This window comes from Stigmatopora nigra, chromosome 3 (genome assembly GCF_051989575.1).
Source record: "Stigmatopora nigra isolate UIUO_SnigA chromosome 3, RoL_Snig_1.1, whole genome shotgun sequence".
Classification (NCBI taxonomy): domain Eukaryota; kingdom Metazoa; phylum Chordata; class Actinopteri; order Syngnathiformes; family Syngnathidae; genus Stigmatopora; species Stigmatopora nigra.
In genome coordinates, this window is record NC_135510.1 from 12,357,030 (window position 1) to 12,380,206 (window position 23,177).

Consider the following 23,177-nt stretch of genomic DNA (forward strand, 5'->3'; position numbering starts at 1 on the left):
TCTTCATATTGCACCTCTGTCCTTTCACTGTCTTACAATTCAAAGAATACAAAATATTCTACAAGAGGGGTTTCATCTCATTAATATAGATACAACAAATTAAAAAAACAACCAAAGAGTACAATGCATGGCTTCCCGTAGTAGACAATCGTCCTTGCTAGATGACCACTACGCATTTCTCTTGACGAGGAAAACGAAAGTTAACAGAATAAACCCAGAAAACAGGCAAACAACAACAATTACAAAAAAAAAAAAAACTCATTTTCCAAATATACACAAGGGGCATGTGTACATGAGTGACATCAGACTATTGAAAAATGCAAAAAAAGGAACAATATCTACAAGCAGGTTTGATCCCTTTCCCATTTTGTCCTGCTTTGACGTAAAGTCCAAAGCAGACTGGGTGGGGTCGGCAGACTAGAGTCAAGTAGTCAGGCCGGGGGTGTCGGAGACTTGGGATGAAGGGAGGTAGAAAAAGAGGAGAGTCTGCACTGCCCTTCTCTTGAGCTCTGTTCATCGTGCTTTGGAAAAGATGTGTGTTTGTAAAGGTAAATATCAGCGCACTGTTGGAGATAAGATACAAAATTTGCATCTGTATCCACGGTATGCAATTGCCCCTACAAGCGTTAAGGTTTTTGGTAGCTACATTGACGTGTTTGTCACGATATCGTCATTAAATCCATGTAGCTTTTTCCATTCCTCCTTTTGTTGCCCACTCTTGAACAAATTTCACTGGAGTGAAGCCTGGGTGCATTTCGCCAAGTCCTTCACAGCATTATCCATATATTCACTAGTCTGGGCCATCAATGAAGGATTGCAGAATTCTGTCCACAGTGCAGAAAGGCAGCGACACGGCAGCCTGGCTCTCACTCTCTTTTCCTCTTATGGGCCGCCTTATCTGCCGAGGAGGTGATGTTGCTTTGCGTTTGGTTACGAGTGCTTCTCCTTATCTTCTACTCACTTTGGCAGTGTAATACAAAGGTTTGGATCATGTTGTTTTTCATCTTTGAATTCATTTGGGTTCACAATGGTTTTCGAGAGGTGAGTCCGGCGTAGATTTTTCTTGGCTCGCTAGCAAGGTAGTTAGCAGTTAAAACTCATTATGATGGGAATCCACGTCAACATCATATTTTTTTTTCTATTATTTGGAATATTTGGACTGTTCTTGGTTTCCTCTTAAAGCCAGAAAGAAATGTTTTATAAATACTACTAAGTTGTTTTTCTGAGGAATGGCATCATTGGTTTTCTTTCCCCTTTAACTCATCCTGTTCAGGGGGGAGGGGGGGGGGGGGGTTGAATTAAAACATCATTTTCCATACCCTCTTAGCATTTGGACTCTGTAAAAGAACAGGACTGTTAGTGCACATAACATCTGGGTGCTCTCATTGGGGCTATATCATTGGGAAATTGAAGTGCTAAATGGGCTCGTCATCCCTTACAGCCTTTAAGCGCATATGTTAGTCAACTCTCCAGGCTGTCAGTAAACATTATATGTTACTGTCACCCACAATTGTGCTTTTGAAAAGAACAAACAGCACTGTAATGATTCCCAAAGCCAGAATAATTCCTTTCAGGGCTTCCGTGATCAGAACTAAAGAAGGAGGAACAAGAGCTAAACTGTGCGGAAATAAAAGGGGTCAATGTGAGATGAAGATTCCTCAGTTTGGTTTTGTGTGGAGAGAGTGCCACTGTGAAAACGGGACAGCTAAATGTCAAGGAACAGACGTCAGCGAGATGTGGCATCAAGTAGGGCGGGTGTGGCTGGAGTGGTAGAGCGAGAGGCACTACTCGAACTGCTCTCTTTGGGGCTGGCCGACATACTTCCGCTTCCACTACCCGCCCCGGATACAATGCCGCCCTGGCCCGCTAGCGACAGCGGTCCCGGAGGGGTGCTTTGCGAATGGGATGGAGGTGCGTTGGATGCCGAGGAGGAGGAAGGGGTACCAAGAGGTACACCGCTGCCCCCCGGAAGCCCCTGAGGGCCTTGACCACAGACATGGTGGTGCCTTTCCCAGTCTTTGTGTTGGCAGAATGAGCCGCAGTAGCGAGCAGTGTTGCAGCCGCTGCACGTTTCGCTGGCTTTCCTCCCGCAGTTCCAGCAACTCTGGCGAGACAGTGGGAAGACAGACGGTTGATAAAAATAAGTCTCTTTTTGTCTCCAAGAAGTGACACTGTTAAATGTGTGTTTCTAACATGATTCATGGCATTCCTGCTAAATCTATTTACATGGTTGATCCATGACTGTATTCTGGTTTGATTCACCAGCAGGTGGTGGTCATCTGCTCTGGAATGGCCTCAGTCTGGCACTCTGCTCTGACCATCTGGGTCTGTCTGCCATTATTAAACAAACAACTGGACTGCTTCTGTTGCCATGATGGAACCACGGTGGGCTCTAGCCAAGAGCTGTTAGATGAACATGGCCGTGAAACCGCGGTCGCCAGGAAATAAAATGGCATGTGAGCTCTTGGTGGGAATAATGCTGTTGAGGAAACTCAGGACTATAACTTCCATAGCCATTTTGAACAAATAAAGTTGGATCTAAAAAGGTAAAAACAATACTTTATCACGTGCTCACTCACCAGTGGAGAAAATCGTGTCAAAAATCAGTTTTTCTCGGAAATGACAAGCCTTAGTGGGGGCAGACATTTGATCAAGGTACTATCTTACTCAAACTAATGCAAATATCCCAGATTGCCCGCCCCTCTGTATGTGTGTGGGTATAACTGATGTCAAAAAATAAATGGCTGTACTCCTAAGTGGTGTCATTTGTGCGTGTGTGTTTTGTCTTTAAACGCACATTTTGTGTTTAAACATGATTTTCTCCACCTGATAAAGAGATCTAAGGAACTTGCAAATTGATTCATGGTCCATATTGCTCAACCTCGCAAGGTTGTGGGGTTGCCGGAGTCTATCCCATCTGACTTTGGCCAAAAGCCAGACTACACCCTAGACTGGTCGCTCTAGTCAGCCTCAGAGCACACAGAAGTCAATTGCCTACTTAAAATACTTTGTACAAATCTGTAAGTCATGTCTACTACTCGACTCTATGTTGAGTCTGTCCCTTGAACATACAGAAACTGCTTGCAAGTGATTTCCTTTTATATTCATGCCTTTAACTGATTTTACCATTCAATTAAGAGCTGAAAGTACACTTTCTACTCTGTTTGTGACTTTACCACATCGATCAACCAGAAGCATAATGAAAAAGTTCCACTGGCTAATTAAAAAAAAAAAAAGTAAATTGAGCTAAAGTGGTAAGGTAGTGTTGTCTGTGATACTCACTTCACTGGAATCTTCCTGCTGGTTGATGACTGTTAGAGCGTCTTCGGAGGCTTGTCTCTTGGCCTCAGCCAGGGCCCTCTCCATTTTTGAGCGTTCCGCTGAAATCATCTCATGGGCTTTCCTCTCGGCATCTGAAACAGCCTTTTGCAGCTCTGACATTGCCTGTCGCTTCACTTCATTCACGGCTTCCTCTAAGAACAGAAAATGGAGAGAGGAAAGGATAGGCCATCATTTATTGAAGCTCTTTAAGCTGCGTTTTTGTCATCGCTTGGCTAACAGATGCACGCCATCCAAGATTTGAACATTTATGCCAGATATAGTAAACACCCCGACAGTCAGTGATGAAATCCGACACAATCTGGACTCAAAGAAGAGGACAGCAGATGCCTCCCAAGTTTTGTCACCAGCTTGGCTGTTCAGTCACCATCATGGGATTCCCTTATTTGCCTCATTGTCCTTCTGTTATCTGGATGGAGTAACAAATCCTCAGGCAGTAAGCAACCTGAATAAGCTCCAGTGTTTTGGTATTGCTTTTTTTTAAACAATGATTCTCCTGTAGTATAACGTTTTTGAAGTTGTACACTTTCATCCATTTTCAGCACGTGTATTATTGTCTGGCTTCCAGAAAATAATGAAAAACAAGGCCTATTATTTACACAGTTATAATAGAGAAAAAAACAACAAGACTAAATGAATAATTCATTTTGGTGCCAACACAGTGTGTATTGTACCTCTCACTGAAATATATTTTGCATAGTTCTATACTTCTAGGATCAGAGCAATAGAAGTGAGAGAAAGAGAGAGACAGATAGGTAGATAGATAGGTAGATAGTTCCTTTCAAATTCCCATGCATATAAAATTAGACAAGTCTCCATTCTATGCCTCTTTGGAACATTACCTTAATCCTCCATTTCATTTCTCCTCCTATTTCCTTAGCCTTTCATGTCTCCCCCTCTTTATTCTCTCCCCTCAAGCATTATCTGCATTATCTCAAGCTCAATTATCACCCCTAATGCATGCACCACCAAGATAGGTTTTGCAAATTTAATTAATTCTTATCAAGGAGAGTGCATAGCAGATGCTAGGGCAATTAGCACTTAATGAAAAACACACGGGCAGCAATATTAACATTATAATTCCACAGGGCTTTGCCAAGTCTTTTCACAGACCAGATCCTTTTTAGTCCCCAAATCATAGCAGTCTCTCAAGCTGAACTCAATCCGAGAAAACAGTCTGTGTCAGCTTTTAATTAAAAGTCTACCTGGTTATACACACTGACACACAAGTACACACTGATGGTATAATTATTTGATTGAAGTACTGTATGTTACTCACCCTGCTTGTTTTGGAGGTGCTTTAGTGCTGGGGAAAGCGGGATACCTGTTGTACCTGTATGAAAAACAACTGCAGTTAAAACTGATTTTGTTTCTGCTCATGCAGTGTAATAATTAGCCAAAAGCAGTGCAAAGATTATGAATATAAATAATTTCCCTTTGAAAGACTGAAAATATGTTGGAACCAGATGATTCCACGAGTGTCCTTAAATGAACATGCAGTACAGGAAAGTACTGAAGTATGTGCAATACTTCATCAGTTTGGAATGATAATTGATAGTTATCCACTTCCATATTTGTATTTATTCATTTATTTGATAGATTTATTCACATTGCATTGGGGATTGTGAACAAAGGCAAGACATTTTTTCAATGTCTTGAGAGTTTTTTTTTTTAATATAAAACTGTTCTGTGTTGCTGTGGCCTGCCCCCAGGCTTGTCTGCATTTTCACTGGAGCTTAACTGCAGTGGCCTTTCATAGTGGTTACAGATGGAGGGCATTTAGCCAGAATTTTTCAGAGGGCCTTCATTCATCTGGCCTCGTGGACCTATGACTGTCAGGCCTCTGTTCTTTATGTCTTGAGCCATGTTTCCACCAAGCACTACAGTCAAACCCTTAATCAGTTTTGGTATTTTGCCAGCACCATCATTTCATTAAATCAATCCAAAAAACTGAAGGAAGTGACACTGGCTAATCTCACTGGCCTGTGACAATTGACATCCAAATAGGGTAAAGTGCACAGACATGATTTGACAAAGTAAAGCTAAATACTGTCTAACTTGGTATAAATGGAATTTTTATGGACAAGGGTGAGATGGTGGCATTTGATTGTGAAATGTATGATTGTGTCTGTTTTGAGTGTGAGTAGAAGGTTGTTTTTTAAGCAAAAGGTCAATGCAGTTCTACATTATTTAGAAAAGTTGGAAATTTGGTTCTTACCAGCTTTTCTCCAAATTTCTTCTGGCAGGTATCCAGACGGAGGTCTGTGTAGAAAGTCTCTGTGGATCTCTGAAACATACATGTAGGTCCAATAAATCATCTGCCTAAATATTGTGCATCAAGAGATTCTTCAATTTGTTGAAATATCATAATGAATTGTTCTTTTTCTGAATTCTACATTTAACGCAGCCCCTTGCCAGAAAATCTAGAATTCTTTCTTTCTCCTCACAAGCTGTATGAAGAGAACGAATTTTATTTTCCGGCAGTAGTTGGACCCTGCCTACACTGCAACACAAATCAAAAACTGATTTAATGACCATTGTGTAACTCTGAATAATTGGACAGCAAACTCGGCTGACTAAAACTCCATCGGAATTCTATGGGCGTTAGCCAGGAATAGATGTGACACACAAAATCCGACACTGTAGATGACCTGAAGACAAATAACAAAGCAACCTAGCTATATACGTCGTGCCACAAGGTGCATTGCCTCCACAACCACGGCACATTGATCCAAAAACTCACCTAAAAGGAAGCTCGACAAAATATGGTGCAGCAAACCTACTTTTCTGAAAACTTTTTCCTCACAAAAGAAATGGACATTTTCTCAATAGTACTGAAACTTTGGGAGATGCAGCTAAACATATTCAACCCTCATGTTTCTCTAATTCAAGTGTTTCCACATTGCATTATCCTAATATATGACACCAATACAGCCAAGACTACCTCTCAATATGCACTAGGTATCCCTTTCTATACTTAATGTCCCTGGAAAAAATCTTCAAATAGACCCTACCTTTATACTAAGCATTTCTCTTTTTCCAAATATCCCCTGTGTGTGTGTTTGTCTACCTGTCTGTCTGCCTGTCTGCCTTTCGGCAGCGGAAGAAGCTCCTTTGGGCAGTGTCTCACTGCTGCTAGCTGTGTTGGAGGCGGAGTTGTGATGAGGAGTAGGAGGAAGAGGAGGAGGAAGGCAGTGCTGTCCGTTGCTCCCACCTTTTTTCATCTCCTCCACGTCGCTGTAGCGCCGTATCCAATGATTCATCTCCTCCCGATCTGCTTCCTGGCAGCGTCGCAGCACGGTCAGAGAGCGGCGTGTCTTCTCTACCATGTCCATGATACAATTCAGGAGCTGAAGTGAACAAAAATGGGAAAATATGTATCCACTATCATAATGAATAACACCTTAAATGAACATCTTAGGTTCGAAACACTATGCATATTCATTAGGATATCTCATTTTCACTGTTTGGAAAGTTGGGATGTTTTCTGTCCCAACATGTGCCTTGGAACATAAAGGCGGTCAAACGTTGGCGTGAATGGTTGTCTGTCTCTGTATGGGTAACTGACTGGTGAGCTACTCAGCATTAAGTCCAAAGTAAGCCTAAAGTAAGCTGGGATATATTCCAGCACTCCGTGACCCAAAACCCAGAGGATCTGTGTTGAAAATGAACGAACTCAGCGTGCCCAGCATGTCAATAACTTGTCGAGCACTCAATAAGGGCTTTACAAGAAGTCAAATTTCCAAACTGATATCATTAAGTAGCAGCAAAAATGACAATTTAGAGGATCGAGGAAAAAATATCAGTGAACATCTTAGTAAAAAGTAAGATGTTACACAGTTAAAAAGACAGCAACTATTAGTCTATTTTCTCGTTTTGGGCAATTAAATGCAAAAACCTTCAATACCTTGATAAAATAAATGATGGGCTCCACTCATTACTGTCCACGTGGTAGATAGAAAATTTGAAACTGTAAGAGCATTGCAATAATAATGTAACAGCTGGGCTGCAGATGAAAAGGTTGAGCCGATTTCTTCCACCCTTCTGCTCGATTTGCTGCCAACTCACCAGATTTTCTCTTAGTTCTCTTTTTTCCTCACATTGCAGTGTTACTTTCATGCACAGTACCAATTTTGTCACCGCATCTGTTCCTACTAAATGCTCCTAATATATTCGACCTTCACCATGGCACATTAAGAACGTTAACATTTCTTGCTCCTTGTTGCCTTGCTTGGTTTTTGCCGCCGTTCGTCACTCTCCGCCCATCCCTCCCCTCTCAGTGCGCTATATTTACTTCAGTCAAGTGTTTCTAATTTGGCAGGGGTCCAGGCCTGGCCGGTTCGCTCCATGACTGCAGCTCTTGTCTCAGCTGCTCGGCCCAGCTGGAGCTACTCTCTGCTAGGTCTCCAGCTCCATCTGGGGCCCCGTTTCTTTGCATGATTGTGTGTGTGTGTGTCTGTGTAGCTTTTGCGCGCTGCTCTATCTGTGCAATAATGTGCCTTTCCTGAAAATAAGTGTTGTCAAACTGTGTGCATGTCACTATACAATGTTTGTCTACATTGAGATGGCAATCATGGGGATACTTACATTATCCAGGTGTTTCCATTCTTCTGCCCACTCTCGATCTGTAAGACGGTGGTCAATCACTTCCTCTTGGCGGGCTCCATGTACTGCTGTGGCAGAAAAAAACATGAAAATACTCATTGTGTACACTGGGGAATCAATAAAGGCTATAGAAATCAAAGCTGTCATGTTATTAAAACAAATGCATTGAAGCACCTGCTCATAAACTGGACAAACTTAGTCAAGTAGCTCACTTCTGTAATGTTTCAGTAGTGGGGAACAAACATGCTGGAACACAAAAGTTCCAGGTTGATAGTATTGAAAATGATCAGGCTGATGGGTGAATGAATTATCACTAAGGAACCAGACCCACCCATAAAAATATTTCATTCTAGGCCTGCATATTGGCAAGTACTTTCCAGTTAGCACAATAGACTTGTAACTAATCTGGGGGTCAGTTTGGCTGGGAATGCATCGCTTTCTTTTTGGGCGAAGCAGTATGATGGCATATATAGTTGCTGCAGTTGTATGTAGCACATGGGTATGTAAGGCTGCAGGCTTTATATAGTCACACGGCCACACGGATTAACACAGTGGACTGACAACTGGTCATTGTTCCTGACATACACCCCACTTTTGGTGTCCCTTTAGTATTTGACCATAAAATGTGTCGTGTGATCGCGTCATGAACGAATACCCAATTAAGTGTTCTACCTGTTTGTCGGTGTCTTTCTCTGCCATCTCTGTGTTCATTATGTCTGTAAGCGTCTCTATATTGGTGTGCCAGTGCCATGTCCTCCAAGCGGTAGTGTTGAGGGCCCATTTGGGGGTTTTGTGGGTGCGGCAGTCCATTGGGGGGGTGTGTGGGAAGGCCATTGGGAGGGGGGTGAGCAGGGAGTCCTGTGCTAGGACTGAAGCGTGGGCTGGGACTGATGGTGCAGGGCCTTTTAGCGAGGTGCTCGGGATGCAAGCCATCTCTCTCTGAAGAGTCTTTGGTCCTGGGTGGAGACAGTGACGGGAAAGCATGAAACTAAATATACGTCATCAGGCCAATGTTAACAACCAGGTAGATTAACACAGTATTCCACCGACTCTAACTCTCATTTACTTTTCATAGCTTGGATGGCTCTGTGACTTATACTCAGGTGCGACTTAAATATGCTCATCACCAGGCTTTATTCAGGGTCTCGAGGGCCGAAAACAAATGACAAAGTTGGAGGCAAGGAGGCAAATTAATATAGAATGCAAAAGTGCTTCAATTCCCAAATAACTAAGAAGACAAGAGTATTTCTAGTCTCATCAGTACTATGTGTATGTATGTGTGGCATAAGAAAAGCATAAAAATTAAATGTGTGCTCAATTACTCGAAAAGTAGGTTAGATTAAACTGAAACAGTGTGGCACACTACATAGATTTTCCCCTCCTTGTTGTGTGTTTTTTGCTGGTGCAACTTGTACTCAAATGTGATTAATGGTCCCAAAAATATAGAAAAAAAAGTCAGAAGGAAATGATGTTCGAATCAGCCTTGTGTGTAGTCATTCCTTCCATTAATGTAAAATACAAAATGAAGTTGTGTACAAAATGAGTGTTCACACGGTTAATAAATTGCATTGATTATTTACAGCACATTATTGAAAACACTTCAGGGTTAATGAAACACACTGAAAGATGAAGTGATTTTGCACAAAAGCCTGCAGGTTTTTCAGCTGTCTCATTCAAGTGTGGAATGAGAGGTGTATTAGCGCTGCCAATAAAAAAGCATTCTTCCCACCAGGCAATTGCATTGCACAGACTGACAACATTTCTCAATCTGTTTTTGTCTGTTTCAAAAATGTCTGCATTTTAAAACAAAAAACGAAAACTGGATTTGGCCTGTTAATATATCAGTCATTTAAAACAGCACATCTTGGTTCTCAACATTGACTACAGGAGCAAATAAACAAAAAAAAAGTACATTCTTAACCGATTCATTAGTTTGCTAATTAAGTGCACATTCACAAGAGTCACAGAAATAAGAAAGTATTTTGGTAAATTAATGTGTCAATTAATAATTTCAAAAAAATAAATAAAAATTAAACAGTTAAAATATAAGTTTTCTTAGTTTAAGTGTGATAGGTTTAATTATTTCGGGTCATCAAACTAAATTTCGCAAAGACTGCAAATTTGACAACTTTGACCAGCACGTACACATCCACGTATTCCCTTAGAGAGCTGCTTGTTGTTCAGTGGCAATGAAATGGCGCAACTTTAAAGCTGTGGCACAGCTGTGTACCATATGTATTTAAACAAAGAAAAAAGAGAGAGTGAGTCAAAGCATACACCCTTGGTTTCAAGCGTTTAATCTTAATTTCCTACGGCCCGCCCGACGATTGCAACAACTCCTCCTGCTCGTGCCCTGCTTCAGTTTAGGCTGCAATATGGGCTAAATACAGTATGTGGTGCAGATGTTTTGAGCCACTGTGTATGATTTCCTTAAGCAAATGTGTGTGCGTGGATAGGGTTGTGTTTTCGAGCCATCTGGACAATTTAAAAGTGAGTGTTGATATTAATCTTTTTAGCTCGATGGCACTAGTCAAGCATTCAGATAGAAATCATCAGGAGGGGATCAAAGGCCAACAAATACATCACAGCTGGATGTAGTTGACGCGCGTGACGTGACTATCAGTGTGCTGGTTATCCATGTGTATTTTAAGCAAGCCGGCTACACATCCACGGCTCTGGCGACCGACAAAGCCTACGAACAGCTGGCACGGTGGAGGGCCCTGCCTGAAAACGCCTACCCTACCCCCCTCACTCCTCTCAGCCCGGCCTGCTGCGCATAAGGCAAGAGGTCGGGAGGCGGAGGTGTGTGGATTACAGTCCCATCCAAACCACCTCCCCTCACCCTACGGAGGATGTGTTCAGTGTTACGGTCAGCACATTGCCATCTGGACACATCCTCGACATATGGACAGCTGCTGGAAGCCTGCAGGTCATGTAGATAAAGCGGCAGAGAGAAAGACTGAGAAAGTCAGGGTGATGAGATCCAGAAGAGAGAGAATTATGGGAAATTTGAAAGTATTGCTCACTTTACATGTCAAGCAATAAGGTCATCTATCATTTCCAAATGTGACAATATTTCTTCGGCAGCTTTATGCACAGACTTCATCTTGGCATTTGAAATTGTTCGGTCATGACATTCTAAGGAATGACCTTACCTGTCGGGGGTCCTTCTCTTTCCGTGCTCATTCATCTCCAACATGATCTCGGAAGAATCGAGGGGCGAGCTGGCATTGGCGTCCAGGAGAAGCTGCTCATGTTGGGCCAGGTATTGTGCTGGAGTCTGCTTGGCCAGCCTGGCACAGTGCAGTAACTCCCTCTGTAGCAAGGGCAGGTTTGCCTGCAGCCGAGACAAAAAATGAAATGGTTCATCAAAGTGAAAATGAAAAAACAACAACAACAACAACAACCGAGTGGTAGAAGGACTATGTTAAAAAGTAAAATGTAAAGACAGACTAAGAGCCAGATAAGGATATGACAAAAGAGGGAGTGAGAGATGAAGAGACACAATGAGATAAGACAGATCTCTTGACACATTCCTCTGCTATGTGTCTCTCTCTGACTTGTGTATTGTATGTGTATAAGTGGTGTCAAATAACTCTAAGACCTGTCTGCTTGATAAAACACAGACTGCTGTTACAATGTCCCAGATGTGGAGAATGACTGCACACAAGGATATGTAACACACACACACACACACACACAACTTTTGTGTGGACATTCACCTCAATAGTTGACACTATCTTAACACTAACTTGAAACACTACAAGGTTTACCTTTCAGGCGAGATGAGATGTTTCAAAGATGTTGAGACCCATTTTTATCAGGCTGATTGTCAAGACTACTCATTTTGTTAATTGTCAATGTTTATTAAGAAACATTACTGTTTTATCACATCTTTTGCAGGTAATGTTTGCTAATAACAATTTGTGTTTATTTCAATACCTAATCAACCAGTTTGAGTCTGTGGAGGAACATTTTTTGATTGTTGTCATATAAATTCTCACAATTCTGAGATGTGTGGAGTTTGCATGTTCTCCCCAAGCTTACGAGGGTTTTCTCCGAGTAGTCCGGTTTCCCTCCTCCCACAATCCCCAAAACATGCATGGTAGGCTGGTTGAAGACTCTAAATTGCCCCTCGGTATGAATGTAAGGATGAATGGTTATCCATGTGCTTGTGCCCTACGATTGGCTGGCCAAAGTCAGCTCGGAAAAGACCCTTGTGAGGATACGCGGTACAGAAGAAAATGACAAATTCTGAAACCCTAATGCAAAGACATAAAAGGTTTTAATCTGTAATGCATGAACGTGTGGCATACAGGTCATAGAATCCAGGGCAGAGCTAAATATATCACTTTTAAACAGACACACACTTGTGCAGATAAGTCTGTATTCTTTATTTACCTTCAGGAAGGGAATGACAAAAGGCCTCAGAGGGAAGTTGGTGGCTTCGTGAAGTTTGGAATGAAACTCTTCAATGGTAAGTGTCGAATTCTGTCCAAGATGAAACAGATTGTGTCGTTAAATGGCATAATTTCTGCTAATTGTACGAGTGAGTTTCTTGCAGACTTACCACCAGACCCAGCACAAGGCTGCGCACTCGCTCCCCAATTTCTGGCGATATGTCGTTGCCAAACTGCTGCAACGTTGTCAGGAACCGCTTGAGCTTGCAAAGTTGCCGAGCGCCACAGGCCGGCGGGAGCTGCTGGTTGGACAGCGAGGATGTCGACGACATGGCCGGCCCGTTGCTGAAGCCGTTTGGAGTGGACGGGGTGCCGTTCAGCGATGTGGGCGAGTGGCTGCTCCCATTTAGCACTGCAGACAGACATAAGGGGGAGACAACATGAATTAGGTCAGTAGTTTCCAAGGCGCCTGAGGGGCTTCAGCCACATCTGGGGGCAAGATGGGGGCCGGCCCTCTTGTACTGTATACTGCCAATTCCAAAATGCGTAGAATATTACGCACAAATGGATGCTACGATTTCGGTACACGATGCACGCAAATTTATTGTCCCATGCTGGCGAGTGTTTTCGAAGTTCAGCTGTCTCACAAGTGTTCCCATTTGACTCCCCGCTCCCGCCACCTGCTTTCGTGTCAGTCTATTTCGCCCCGTTCCTCAATCACTCCCCCACCCAACAACTCACTCGCTAGGACACAACTATAAGAGGAACTTGTAAATGAGGTGCCCAAAATAGTCCCGAGGCCTGTGTTACTTTTATTCCAATAACAGGTGTGTCACTAAATGTGGCGCTGCACATGTCCACCATCTGAAAACAGATTTTCAGCTTTGGAACAGCAGATATACTTTATGAGTATGTAATACAGTATAAACGCCTGTTCAGTGCAGGTGGGAACTGTGTGGATCCAAAACACAAATACCCTGTCCATATCTGCCTTTTTAACATTCTGGAATTGTTTTACACCCTTTTTTGACAATAGGAAATCCTATTTTCTGAATGTACTAAACTAATAGTCAAGAAGAAGAAAAACATGTGCGGACCTCAACAATAGTACACCATAACAGGTGAAAGAACATGGCCTGCCATTTCTATATAGGGAAGAATATCTCCTCGCAGCAAAGCCACCCCAACTGATGTCTCCTGCCCTGCCATGCTCCAACTGGCTGGTGAGAAACACAAACACACATCCGCACACTCAAACTTACACCCGGCATCGAATATATACTCAGTTATAATCAGCATTTAGCTCATCTGAGACAGCCACAGAGGAGGGCACTTGGCACTCAAGAAGTGTCAACACTTAAGTCACCAAAACGGTTAAGACCAACACATTCTGGAGGGCCCCTTCACATAAGCGTGTTCAAGGTCAATAGCAGTCTAGTCTACATAGTCCTATGAGCGTTTTGAGAACCAAGATTCTTTTCTGTTATAGTGTGCGTGTGTAGGTGCATAAATGCATGGTTAAATGAGTATGGTTTAGATTAAAAGAATGCCTTGGCCAACAGTAAACTGGAATCGAAATGGTGCGCTCTTTGTAAATTAGAATTTTTAGGGTTTCCTCTCCTGCATGAAAGGATTTCAACAAACATAAGTACTATTTTAAATAGCATTTACTTGATTTACTGGTGGTGGGGGTGAAAGAAGCATTGCGACTGGTTGCTTGGTTGACAGCCGGGGGTGGAGGAGGCATGGTTGGTGGGGTGGACCTGGGCTGGGTTTTCACATCCGCAGGTGAATCTGGCATTGTTCCAACCTGCTGCACTCTGCTACCTGGCAAGAAGGAAAAGATAGAAGAGAACACATTTAAAGATTGAGTTCCCAAAAAATAATGGTTCAAAAGTACATCGCTGACATTGTCACCGGGGAGCTGAGTGTCCCAAGAATATACTGTTAGTCCCATCAAAAACAGCCAAAGCAAATCAATGCGAGGCGCGGAAATGGTCTGAAATGTGTGTGGTGTCTCCGTTTGTTTTAGAAACACGGGCCGGGGTGGAATACAGTAACACCTGCTCACCGGCTCCTTTGCAGCTGACTGAAAGCCCCCCTAACATGGCTTCACATACACCGTGAGGCTCTGACATCCCGATCACTGGCCATCCAATCTAACCTAAGCACTCACACAAAAACGCATGCATGCACCCACTTCTCACCGGCTGTCCCTTCTCGTCCCCCGATTCAGACAGCCAACTTGACTGCCAGTGACAAGTGCAGCTAGATCTGCTGCTGTCCATCATTGGGGACTGACTTTCAGGAGCGCTCCATCCTGCTACCAAAGCTTCCACTGTCCTCTGCCAGAGTCCTCTTCCAGGACCAAACAAGGCAAGCGCATGCCAGCTAGTGTGAAGCAAATAGATGCCACGGCTAAGCACTGCCATTCTTTCTGTCTGTATGTACACACATATGAAGTATGCCTAAGGAAAAGGTTTGAAGAACCATTTTGCTATAATGACACACTCATTGATTCAACTGAACTATGCAGAGGGGTGAAGGTCTTTGCTAAAATGTCAAGATTTTGCCTCCTTGTCATCATGTAGAAATCTAAAAGACAAAATAATCTTGTTTGTAGAGGGTATTGCTTGTGAAGCTGGCTCAAACCCAATTAAGCACCATACTATACACTGAGTTGCTGCTACCAGATCTGTTTGCAGCATTATAACCCAAGAACAGAAGTTGGATGACTTTAACAGCTTGTGAAATGCATGCTTAAAGCCAGGTGTGCATAAACACAACACAAGTAGTAGGTGTGATCTTTGCAACAAAAAGGAGTGTGAAAAAAGGAAATATGTTCAGAATAACAGCATGACATGTTCTGACTCAAAGTGAAACATTAAAATGCAGATCCTACAAATTACACAGCTAACTGCTGCTACTTTATAAATTCCACTATCAGGTTGACAAGTTGGGTGAGATGGTGGGTTCTGTTTTACCAAATATTTGATGAAGTGATGAAACCATCTGTTGGCCTAAACATTATCCATCAACAGCATGAAACAACTTTCAACAATATTGGGTTGTAAAAATCTTCACATGCAAGTCTGCAGTGGAGTGGACTCTTCACTTTTACACAATTAATGCTCACTAGAAAAAAAAAACTTTTTGGAACAGTGGCCTATGAGGATCTTGAGACCAACATTACGATCAATAATAATATATTAAACTAAGGGCTAGTGTTAGTTGATTGCATCCTTGTATAAAAACAAAAAAAAGTCTGCTAGTCAATCCTATCTTGCAATTAGATTTGTCTTTTGGTCAAATTGAGATTCAGTTCAACCAGGCAGTCTTTAGTTAAAGAACCAATACCAGAATCCTTTAAGATTATTAGCCAGCCTCGATGGAATTTGTCTTTGATTGACAACTACAACAGCAAGTCAAAGCATTTGCATCAAATAAAGCAAAGTTCAGGACTTCACAGTTTCAAGTGGAATTGTAAAATGACTTCCCCTAGCATTTTTAGACTACTAAGAGGCAAAAATAATACAAATGATACAAATGCAAATTGTCGGATCAAGGTAACGACCAAAAATATTCTCAATTGCTATGTGCCATGAGGCCTAAGTTCGTCAAAATACTACATGCTTTTGTGTATATGATGAACACTGTATATTTTACCTATATTCAATGCAGAGTGGTATTCAGCATGTAGTCAAACTTTGTAGTTAACGATGTAAAGTATACATGTGCAATTGATTTGAGCTCAGAACATTGTTTCTTATTTTTACAGAAGAAGGACAAATAAGTAAAGACTGTTTTGAAAATAACACAGCTGTCATGAGTTTGAGCTTTGTGACGATTCGGTGCACTCCTCTGAAAAAAATTGAATCAAAATAAGCGGTGCTTTCAAATCCCTAAAGGTCTTTGTGCCATCTGTAGACTGCTATAAGGATCTATGTATTTTACAGCTATAAAATATTGTCTACATTTCCTTTTGAATAAGACACTCTGCTGCCACACTTTGCATGATGCCTATTCCTGAGAAGTCCCACAGAATTTTTCAGCAGCTGGTCTCTGTATTTAAAGCGTGTCACTGCAGAGTATGCCATATGGGGGTCAACGGAATGGTTATCCTAAAGAGCACGAGGGGCAATTCAGACTCTTCATGCTATACACTCTCAACATAAACACACAAAGTTGGAGATAAAGGCTGGTATAAATAGATGCAGCTATTCTATTCTAAAAGAAGCTGAACACATTAACAAGCCACCCGTGCTGACAAAGTTTCCTGTGGGGATGCTGCCATATGGCCAAGTAAACCTCCTTTTTGATTAAATGTGCAGCGTCACTGTATGAGGTGTGCACTGTGTGCGTCTTCAAACATACCCCTCACAGAGGCTCTTACTTTCTTTGGAACGGGGGAAGAAAATAAAGGCGGTAAGATGAAGATAGGCAGGCCGCCCAGTCTGTTTACTCCCTCTGTGGGATTACAGACAGCTGTATAATCTGAACAGCTACAGGGACAGGGCTCACACATACACACCAGGCTAGGGATTTCACTTTTTAATACATTAGGAAGTCTGCTAGGTCTGCAACCCCATCTGTGGCCATCTGTGCTCCCACTGTGCTATGTGCTGAAGGACGAAACACTTGCGCAAAACGCAGAAGGGAGAGAAAAAAAGAGGGAACGTCAGGTACGCTGAGGTGGTTAAGTCCAGGTTTGGACCTTGCCCCCTTTGAGACCCTATTAAGAGGAACCAGATGTGTCGCTGTCAGTGCTGCATCGACTATTAAAATGAAAATAAACAGCAATTTATTTCTGCCCTGCTCTCTCTTGACTTTCCGAGCAGCTGTACATCTGCACGTTTGATGTAATCTGGCCTAAAAAATGGTTCGCCAAAGTAGCTGGAGTTCTCTGGATCCCTCTCTCACCTTGTGTCATCGCATTGAAGCAAGATGGTGCACTACACATTGCAAAATCCTCAAATCACCTAATCATACTTTTTTAGGCCTCCTTTGTAGTCAGGAGCACGTCTTCATGATATGTCAACAAGCACAATGTGAATCAAAAGCAAATTGCTAAATCTGACTTGCTCTTACTCATACAAACAGTGTAGATATATATATATATACACAAAATTATACTGATATGGGGATGTCACTGTGATGTTACAACATTGAAAGTACCACCATATCTTTGTGGTCCTGACTCATCTAATAATTAAATTGATATCTGTAGTATAGGATTTAAAGATGTCCCCTATTCAAAAACCCTGATGGGAAGCACACAGAAACTACCAAAGCTTATCAAGATAGACCATGAGGATACCACACCATTCATTCTTACATTCACATATACAATGTGTGTATGTATATGCTGTGTTCATGTCAGCACAATAATGGAAATACAACTGCAAACTATTAGCTTCAGCAAACCACTGCAAAGTAGTTCCTATAAGTCCTCCTGTCCATTCAATCACTTGCACTCCACGGAGACTCTTGTCAGTGACCACATAGTCCTAAAACTCTCTCTTTCTGTCGCTTAACGCACCCTCCCTCCTTCCCACTGTAATTCGCCGAGTCTCCAGGAATGCTGTTGTTTTTAATTTCTCCCAGCTGCTCTGGCTGGCTGCCCAGCCGCCTGCCTTCCCACATCTGTTCCCTATGAAGCCGCTGAGGAGTCCACACAAACAGAGCCTGAGCCTCTGGCCCAAAGCCCCCCACCAGGACTTGGTATCAAAACATAAGGTTTGCAGCCGTGGGACGTGGACCTCAGAATCATAGAAACATCTCCTGCAGCACCCCTTGCACGAATACTATCTGTGTTACCTACTTTAGGGTAAAATGCTGAGGCTCAGTAGCGCACAAGCTCATTTCCTGAAGAGAAATAACAACCTGCATAAAGCATATTTGTTCTCTCAGTATGGCTAATCATTGTGAGGGGAGATTTGTTTATTTGTGTCAGCATCAATTCAGCCACCTCAGACCAATCTGGAGTTCATGTTACATCTTGAGCTGATTTAGGGTTCAGAAGCTTTTGAGCTTTGACAAATGACAGGCTGTGTGGCATAGGTGCACATACACACAAATGCATATGACATATGTTGGCAGAATTGATATAACAGCAAAGAAAACACATGATGGCAGACATGCAATTCCAGCATAAGCCAGAAGACAAACAGAAAACAGATCATGAGAAGCCCTGACAATAGCCATCCGAAAGTTTTATTCTAACGTAGGACAGGCAGCTCAATGTTAAATGATGCATCTAAGTTAAACTTCTGTCCAAATATATAGGCGCCTAGGCGATAAAAAACAATAGGACAAGCTGTGAATGTGAATTCAAGATAATTTGTTCTAGGGCTAAGGGTAAAGGAATGGTATTACTGTCTTTCCGAACTGTAGGGATCTTGTCAACCAGTGCTCATATCTGTGAAAGCTGTTATTGATGTAATTGTATTGAAGTTCTCGCAACCATCTGTTCTCCTTTGGGAGGGTCTGGCTCCTCTCGTCGGCAGTGAAGTGGTTATGCGCAGCACATCACTGCTTCAGACGCACTCGCGGAGGGAAAAAAAACATTAAAAAACTTCCTTTTCAGATTTTCCCAACGGCTGCTAATAAAATCCAGATGTTAGACTTGAGCTGACTCTCTCACCTCTCCATCCCGCCCTCCCTCCGTTTCTTGTGTCATTTGCCATCTCTGCTCGGTTCCCCCTCCTTTCTTTCTGCCTACAACAGCACTAAACACTTATTTCGGCTCTTTCATCTCCTGCCCCCTCCCCTTCGTTTCATACCTCCCCAAAAGGATCCATCCATCTACACCTCTTTCTTTTTGCTGCAGCCACTAACCCGGAGCTATTTCTAAATATAGGAAAGTATTTGTGACATTTAGTTAAGGTAGGCTGGGCCAAGAACAACTTCTTGGCTAGCCTGACACATCTGGAGAGCGTTAGAGTGGCAGTAGTGCCAACCATGGAATTCCTATCCAGCACACATGAAAAAAAAGTAACACATCTGGATCAGAGAAAGTGCTGTTCAATATGCGCTCTACAAGGAATCAAAACTAATCTTGTTGTCGCAAAATTAAACAACATTGCATTCTTTATCACTATACATAATATGTTTACTTGGGTGGTTAGCACGTCGGCCTTACAGTTATGGGGTCATGGGTCCAATCCCAGCTCGGTTTGCATGTTCTGCCTGGGCTTGTCTGCGTTTTTTCCGGGTACTCCGGTTTCCTCCCACATCCCAAAAACATGCAGGGTAGGCTGGCTGAACTCTAAATTGCCTATAGGTATGAGTGTGAGCGGGAATAGTTGTCTGTCCCTTTGTGCCCTGCGATGGGCTGGCCACCAATTCAAGGTGTCCACAGCCTGGTGCTCATAGTTAGCTGAGATAGATTCCAGCTACCCCCACGGCCTTTGTAACGATAAGCGGTTCAAAAAATGAATGAATGAATGTTCACTTTCATAGAGTTAGCGCAGACGAGAGCAAACCGGTCCTCAAGGACAGCTGCGGGTGCAGCTTTTTGTTCTAGTCGATCAAATGCAGACAGTTTAACCAATGGGGTTTCTTCGGAAACAAGAAGCACCTGACTGCAATCCACTGATTGCACTTGTAGGACACCACTTTGTTGAAAAGGTGCCATCTTGATGAGTTGGATTGAAAACCAGCACCCACTGCAGCCCTTTGTGGAATAGTTTGCTCACACCTGGGTTAGGTAGACATAAGTGTTTAATACTCCGTATTTAATATGCACACTGCTTTGTATATGTGAACTGCATGGGCATTATTATGGGATTTTTCATGAACAATTACAGTATATCGTCTGATGCCTTTGACTTACACTTGGATTGAATATCTTCAGGAATTATTGAACTATGATGTTGTATGCATCTTTGTGTATGTGTGTGGCTTCGGGGTCTCTGTGTGAGGAGAGTTGAACACCTGAACATCAATAACTGTCACGAGGGCCACCTGGGACCCCACAGCCAGCTTGCACCATGGGCACACAGCCATCACCAGCACAGCTGCCACAGAGAGCCAGGGGGAGGGGGAAGAGGAGTATAGGGGGAAGGGAAACAGATAGAGGGGGGAAAGTGTGCACTGACACAAAAATATTCAGGGTTATTTTAACATGTCATTTTTCATATTTAGTGTTGCATTACGGTAATTTTTGGTAAAAAAAACTACTGTATTTTACATTGAGTTTAATTATCTAGCACATTTGAGGATTCAATGAGACAGATGGTTCGATTGTACAGTTCGTTGCTGGCCTGATAAATATATATATATATATATATATATATATATTAATCAGGCCAGCAACAAACTGTATATTGTTTGTATGTATGTATATATGTATATATTTATGTATACATATGTATATATGTATATAGGTATACATGTTTATATATACATATGTATAAGGTGTATGTGTATATGTATGTTTGTTATTGTACTATGTGCATGGTAAACCCTAGTAATTCTTTATTTTTTTATTGAGGGAAGATTAAAAATTATATTCACTAATTTGTTGTTCAGAGGATTTTAACAAAACAGGCATCTTTCCCATGGTAGATTTGGCTCACAAACCTGGACTCCTCCACCCCTCTAAAAAGAAAACCTGAACCTGGATTAAAAGCCCTAAATCCCAAAACAATGAGGCAGATGTGCTACCGTCAATTATTTTCACTCATCTTCCATACCGCATATCCTCACAAGAGTCAGAGGGGGTGCTGGAGCCTATCACAGACAATCACTCTTGCTGATGATCACATCGCCACCGAGTGGGAATCCAACCCAGACTGCCCAGACTAAAGTCATCTGAAAGAACCACTGCACCATTTGGTGTCGTGCTACCACCAATGCCAACTAATTACAGAATATTAGAAGGTTATCCTTAATTCATAAAAACAAATGTTTGAACATAATAAAACGGGAAAAAACCTCTCATTTATGTTCTGCTGGAGATGGCCTTTCACAGATCAGGGGATTCTGGCTTTAAGAAGCTTGACAGGACTATTCGCATCAACTACTAATGCAAAAGTGAAACACATGGAACATGATCAAGCAGAGTTAGTTATATCTTGTTTGAATATATGTCCTAATTAATTATGTTTGAATGGCCAGGTGTCTGCTACGTAACAAATTTGCAAAAGATACAATGAATTAGGAAGTGTGTCTATAACATGCATAGACAGTTGACTGCTAGTGTGGAGGAATTATTGTGCCCAAAAATCATCCCGTTTCCATCAACTGGAAACAAATACAAATGAATCATGGCATTTCACGTAATTGCTTTGTGAGATTGGCCAATCTGAATTAGCTGTTTTGGTTGGATGAAGCTTCACATTTGTTTTTGTTTTTCAGATTAAAACATTTCAGGAATTTAAAGCATTGGAATGACACTGTTAGTTATTTTGCTTTTTGAAGCTTTTGAATCTGATCTAAAGGAGACATTTTTGAGTAACTTGATAACGGAAATTATGATGAATGCCGCCACATAGTCTGGAAGTCATTAAGAAGTCAAATCAGCATAAAAATTGGAATTTAAGAAATCAAGAATGATATCATTAAAACTTATACAAGACAAAGACAACAAATAACCAATTCAAATGCAATCTAAAAGAATATTCGCAGCCTATCAGAAAGGAAAACAATCCATTCAAACACATTGATCTTAATCACACTTTTATCTATTTTGTTAATTGCATAGAGGCACTAGCATAACAAAAACAAGTGAATCTTTTTTAAATGCCAACCAAACAGCACTGATTAAGTAGAGAAGATATGCATTGCCTGTCTATCTTAATGAGACATGAAGGCTTAGGGAGTGAAAACATGAGAGAAGAAATGACCATCAATCTGAAGGACTTATATGTACTGAATGTATTCATGCTGTTCATGGGAGGGTGTGGAATTATGAGAGTTTGAGTGTGAGATGGGGGGCGGTCGTGGGAACTTCTCACGGTTAAGTTTAGGGCATGTGGGCTTATTGTATTCGTGGGAGTTTGGCTAGACTCTCAACAGAATGACCCGTCTGTTGTAGAGCTCAGCGATAACACAAACATCCTCCACACTGTAGTCCACATACACTTGCAAAACCATACGGTTGCCAACATGCGAGACGCTGGCTGTTTGATATTTAAAAAGTCAATCCTCTGCTGAATGTACATACATCCAGTGATATTTTAGTGGGCTGCATATTGGTCTTTCCCTCATATGGAGCAGATGTTCTCTCCCTATTTCTTCCAGGGGCATTGTTTGAGGAGGTGTATCCAGGAAACAGTGACCGGTGCTCACTTCCTGTGTGACAGGTGTGAGATGGAGGCCTGACAGCTGCTGTCCTGCCCTCTCTCCCCATCTCTCTCGCTCTCCTGCTCCTTTTCTTTTTAACCAGCTGCAGCAAAACGCCGGACTGTTTGTCCTGACGTCATAACGGCTGCTTGTCGGTTTATGAAGTACAAAAGTCTCTTATCTGACCCTGGCAACAAAGATGCTCTGACAGGTTATGAAATCGCACACTTTGACCAGCTCCTGGAGCATTTTCGCTCTTTTGAGTTTTTCATGACATGTAGCCATCACTCACAGGCAAAATAGCAGACCCAACAGCTGATTAGTCATCCTCCTGCATCATTTGGGTCAGTGTTAAATGTCTTCCGTGTCACTATAGAGCTGTCAGTGTGAAAAGAACGCGTCTGTAAAACCTGAGCCGCTTGCCGTCTGCCAGTGCTCACAAGCCTCTTCGCTTTGGCCCATAGTAACAATAGATTCTGACATAAGCCAGGCAAACGCAAGGTGTTCTGTACTATGCTTCCTGTTTGCCACCCACATCTTTAAATA

At 42.2% G+C, this 23,177-nt stretch overlaps 1 protein-coding gene across 7 annotated transcripts in view; it reads right to left on the minus strand.

The window, feature by feature from the left end:
* Positions 1 to 1,301: 1,301 nt before the first annotated feature.
* Positions 1,302 to 23,177, minus strand: part of cbfa2t3 (CBFA2/RUNX1 partner transcriptional co-repressor 3) — a 38,190-nt gene continuing 16,314 nt past the window's right edge. For 3 of the 7 annotated variants that reach the window (XM_077713794.1, XM_077713799.1, XM_077713798.1), the window contains exons 2-12: positions 14,016 to 14,171; positions 12,515 to 12,756; positions 12,346 to 12,435; positions 11,100 to 11,281; positions 8,617 to 8,900; positions 7,927 to 8,012; positions 6,410 to 6,689; positions 5,558 to 5,626; positions 4,619 to 4,672; positions 3,283 to 3,473; positions 1,302 to 2,104 (exon numbers count right to left, since the gene is read on the minus strand). In XM_077713794.1, the coding sequence (XP_077569920.1) occupies positions 1,727 to 2,104; positions 3,283 to 3,473; positions 4,619 to 4,672; positions 5,558 to 5,626; positions 6,410 to 6,689; positions 7,927 to 8,012; positions 8,617 to 8,900; positions 11,100 to 11,281; positions 12,346 to 12,435; positions 12,515 to 12,756; positions 14,016 to 14,171 (2,012 nt within the window). In that variant the 3' untranslated portion in view covers positions 1,302 to 1,726. Of the gene's footprint in view, positions 2,105 to 2,129; positions 2,539 to 3,282; positions 3,474 to 4,618; positions 4,673 to 5,557; positions 5,627 to 6,409; positions 6,690 to 7,926; positions 8,013 to 8,616; positions 8,901 to 11,099; positions 11,282 to 12,345; positions 12,436 to 12,514; positions 12,757 to 14,015; positions 14,172 to 23,177 lie in introns of those variants that run through there. The other 4 variants (XM_077713796.1, XM_077713795.1, XM_077713797.1 and 1 more) reach the window with 4 other exon arrangements.